Below are 4,798 nucleotides of genomic sequence, written 5' to 3'. Positions count from 1 at the left end.
CGCCGAGGAGCGGGGGGCCAGGTCCGCGCGGGACCGCGGCGAGGAGACGGAGCCTGCCCGAAGGAGAGGGCGCGCAGCGTTTGCTGAGCCCTCTCCTGTCCCCGCTTAGGGAGGAGGCGGCGTTGTCCAGCCAAGTGCCGCCTTTCCCGAGCGGCTTCTCCGGGCGCGGCGGCGGCGGCCGTCCCTGCAGCTCCTCCCTTCGCCGCCGAAGCGAGCGGCAGAGCGGCAGCGGGCGGCGGAAGATGCTGTGCCTCCCGGCAGCCTTCCAATTGGTGCTGGTGCTGGTGCTGTGCAGCCAGGGCACAGAGAGGTGCCCTTCAGCCTTCTGCGAGTGCTCCGACTGGGATGACTACAAAATCACCTGCAGGGACATCCACTTCATTCCCAGCCTGCCGGAGGACACCCAGACGCTGTGAGTACATCGGGACGTTTTAGGGGACACTCTAGCCGGTTGTGAGCGTTCGTATTCTGCAAGCAGGAGATGCTCGGAGCTAGTGCCCTGTGAGATGAGGGAGGGAACTGGTGCCGGGGGGAGTGCTGTAATGTACCCGGGCAGTACAGCGTAGCGGGAATGGCAGCGGGAGGGCTTGGTGCGTCTTAGGGAGACATAAGAAAAGAGACTTGCAAACCTTACAGAGATGTGGAGAGATGATTGTCCGTTGGGCCTTAAAAGTTCTGCATAGGATAGGGGAAAATTAGTCACAGAGCTGTTTGTGGGAAAACTGAGCAGAAGGCTGGATTCTGTGTGGCATGTGTCTAGGGGTGAGGGGAAAGAAGGATAGATCAAACCCGGTTTTGTAACTAAAGAGAATAGGAATTAGATGTGCCACCTTGCAAACAGTTCAACGAAAGCTTCTGTGCACTTTCAGCTTCTTTGCCAAAACCCGACAAAAGGAATCCATGGGAACTGAGAATCCCAATATACCATCCAGAAAACAAATTACTTTGGATAAACAAAAGTGTGGAGTATGGGATACAGCAGCAAATTTGGAGCTTGACAAAATGTTAGAGCAATTCAAGTACCTAAACCTAAGCGTTTAGTACCATTACAGGCACCATAGAATATCTTGTCTGGGTTTCTGCTGCTAGTCTAAAGGAGTGTCCTGTGTAGTATCTGTCAGCCCCATAGAGATATATCAGATAAATACCATAGGGAAACCGAAATTACACCAGTCAGCTGTAACTAAGCAGGTGAATCACTCCTGGCTTTTACTTTGTCTCATAAGGCACAAAAATGTTTCTAGTGTCTAAGGGGAGGTTAATTTGTAAGTAATTACTTTCTGATAAACATACTCAAACTCAGTTGATTTAACTGCAAGATGAAATAGTAACAGGTGGATTGCTTTATGTCTTGACAATAATTCTCGGGATTTTATTTTAAAATATGAGCCATTAAGTTTTTTGAACTTATTTGAATGGACTTGTCAAGATTTTTTAGCACCTGAAAGTAAAGTTTCAGCAGATTGATCACTTACCTGAAAAAACAGAGAAAAAATTATTTCCATTATGTAAGCAGGGCTTTTTTTATTATTAGACTGAAGTATTTTAATTTATAAGATTTTAATTTATACAGGTTTTGGTTTGGTTATTATACTTTTGTATATGCTGCTTATGTAGTTTGAAATCTCAGTAATGTTACTGTATGTAACATGTAGCATAGTCTTTGAAATCTACCATGACAAGCTAGAAAATAAAGCAGTTTCAGTTTATAGGAGAAATATGCCTTCATACAGGCATTTAAAGTAATTAATAGAAACAATGAGATCACATAATGGAATTGGATACTTGCCTTGAAAAATGCTAATATGATGGCTGAGAAGTACCTCTCTACATACAGTTTCACAAATAGCACATCAGCTGCTGGAGTTCTAAACACCTGTTGTAATGGAGGCTCTAAGATCATAAGCCACTGTTTTTAAGAGCCAAAAACACCCAGCAAAAATCTTATTTCCATGGAAAAAGTAAGTAACACAACCAACTGAGAAATATTTTTCTGAGTGTATTTTAATCATCTGTACCAACTGGGGTGACCGTTGCAAACTTCTTAAGAAGTATACCATACCAAAAAATTCCAAGTAATGACAATTGTGATTTTATAGTGTGTGGTAGAAAAGGTAGAACATGTGCTGTATAGTCTGTTTGAATTGAAAATAAATGGGAAAATTCTCTAAGGAAGTAAGGAAAACAGAGCTCTTCACAAAAAAAACCCAAAAAAACCCAAAAAACCCCCAACAAAAAACCCACAAACCACCAACAAAACCCAAACAAACAAAAAAACCCCACCACCCACCCCAAAAACCCAAAACCAAACACACACCCCCCAAAAAAAAAAACCAACACCAAAACCCACACCAAAAAAAAAAACCCAAACCCAGCATTTTTTTACTTCAGTTTGCAGTTTTCTATCTGGATAAGGTGTATATGTTTTCTTTCTGTGTTATTATATGAATTGCTGAAGTCTGGTGGACTGTATCTAATTCTGTAGTCCCTTGCTCTCAGCAAATTACTTACTTAATCTTTCCCTCCATATGTTAAAGAGTTAACTTGATTCTGTTTTTCATTCAGAGTGCTTTCAGATGCTTCAGACAGACTGACTTGGTTGCACATGGAGGATAAAATAATACAAAGGGTTTTCCTGAGAGATTGTAACGTGTGTGCCCCTGCTTCTGTTATGTTTTGCATCCTTCTGCCTTACAACTGGCAACAGATCTGAATTAAAGACAATTCCAAAATTTTGAAATAGTTGAAGGTTCTGTTAACTGTAAGAACAAATGAACACTACTTTGAAGGATGCAGCTGTGCATATCTGCACATTATATGTTGAAACCCTTTACAATTTTTCCCAAATCCAGCAACTTTGTTACTTTAGATAAAGTAACTTTGCTTCTTGGTGGTGATGTGTGAACCTGGAGATTGCTGATTTTAAAACTTTTTGATGTGGCTATTCAGTTTTGTAGGTTTTTTAAAACTAAGAGACTGGTGAGTCTAGGAACACTTTGCCAACTTTTGGAGATGATGAGCTCTTTTCAGTGCACAGGATCTTGAAACTCCAATTAAAGTTTCATTCTGATTATTCAGTTGGGACTGTTCTCATTTCTCTACCCCACTTTAAGAGAGTGGTGTAATCCTTTTTTTTAACAAGCCATGCTTATAAGCAGTTGCAAAAAATGTTTATTTCTAAACCCTTTTAGTGGAAAAGTGTCATGACCTTCAGTCAGCAAAGTGTGTTTGTTTCAAACCATTTTTAATGTATTTGTCCAAATATAGTTAATGCAGGTGCTTATCCAGAATGACTGAGTGTACAGATGTTGTTCTTGGAGATGTTTTTTTTCAGTACAAGATTTTTATTTTTTTTCTTCTGTGGAGTAAACAAAATAAGTAGAAAGAATAAGGTTTTGTGTATTACAGGCAAATCTGTCTTGTTGCCTGAAGTTAGGGTTTATATACCCATACCGTGATTATACATTTTCTACTATGGTAGTAAAGCAGCTCTAAGTGGTATTGAAATACAGTACTAAAAATATGTTATTAGGTATCAATAATTTTGTCGCATCTATAATATTTTTCATGCTGCTCTCTGTACAGCTGATACCCTGTCCTGGTCTGCCACCACTTTACCCCTGCCTGGCCCTCCTTTGCTTCTGTCTCTGCCTGTCCTTGACTCCACTCCTCCTTCATGCTCTGACAGTGGCAGTACACGTATAGTCCTGAGCAGATCCCTCTCGCAACCGCTCGGCTGGCAGTGCTTTTGTTTTTCACCAGCAGAGTGCTGGAGCAGAGCAGTGGTTGGTGCTATAACCTCCTCCGTATTTGGTGGAATATGCCGGGGGAGATCCTGGCCTTTCAGTGCAAGCAGATCAACTAGAAAGTGGGGGTTAATGACTACAAAGAATTACTTCCACTTGCAGATCAACAAAACCTCACTGAACCTTTGTCCAAATATATAATTGCATCATAATGTTCTAATTATTGTAATACCTTTCTTGGCATCATTATGATTAAATATTCAGAAATACTCACTATCCCAGTATCATCTCAGCACAGTATCCAATGCTTTTCATTTTATGAATCTATTATTAGTTGCTTTTAATTAGTTTTCCTTTGGCAATAAAACTAACAATGTTTGGCTTCTTACTCATTTGTGTTCTACATCACCTATATTTGCTTACTAAATAACTTCAGCTCCCCTTCCCATTCCCAATATCCTCAATGACCTCTCAAGTTTTCCACCACTTCAGAACACCCATATCAAATCAGTCCAATGGCTGTCATCTAATGCAGTATCCCACCTCCAGGATTTCCCTTCTCTTCATTTTCCTCAGGTACCTGCATATAGAAATCATGTGCTACTCTCCATGAATAGTGTCTTAGCTTTCAACTATTTTTACCTGCAGGAATTTCCTAAACTCAGTGTGGTTTTGTTATCATAGTAACTCTCAAATGATTGCTCTTCTGTTATCTCTTAGTTTTGTGTTTGTGCCTCATTCAGTTGTCTCTTGAGCCCATTTTAACATACATAATATCCTTTGGTAATGAGTTCCAGAAGTTTAATAGAAATTGCAAGAACTTGTTGTTGCTGAAAATGCCACCTTGTCCTCCCATCAGCAGCTATATACACATTTTCAGGTCCATGCTATGCCCCTTAAGCCTGCTGACAATATTCTCATCTCCTTCCTATACCTTCTATAGCAAGCCCACAGTAGTGTCCTGTGTTCCCTCCCATAAATATTACTCAAAGCAGTCTCATTGGTTGACTAAAACCCGTGTATGTGTGTATATATATATATACTGTCTCTTA

At 40.7% G+C, this 4,798-nt stretch overlaps 1 protein-coding gene across 3 annotated transcripts in view; it reads left to right on the top strand.

Moving 5' to 3' along the window:
• The first annotated feature begins 214 nt into the window (after positions 1–214).
• TSHR (thyroid stimulating hormone receptor) overlaps positions 215–4,798 on the top strand; it is a 67,791-nt gene continuing 63,207 nt past the window's right edge. For all 3 annotated transcript variants that reach the window (XM_026849639.1, XM_026849638.1, XM_026849637.1), the window contains exon 1: positions 215–412. In XM_026849639.1, coding sequence (XP_026705440.1) covers positions 243–412 — 170 coding nt within the window. In that variant the 5' untranslated portion in view covers positions 215–242. The remainder of the gene's footprint in view (positions 413–4,798) is intronic.

This window comes from Athene cunicularia (assembly GCF_003259725.1).
Source record: "Athene cunicularia isolate RWA chromosome 5 unlocalized genomic scaffold, athCun1 chr5_part1, whole genome shotgun sequence".
In the NCBI taxonomy this organism is placed as follows: Eukaryota; Metazoa; Chordata; class Aves; order Strigiformes; family Strigidae; genus Athene; species Athene cunicularia.
Note: the sequence above shows the minus strand (reverse complement) of the source record. Positions and strands in the feature narration are given on the sequence as shown.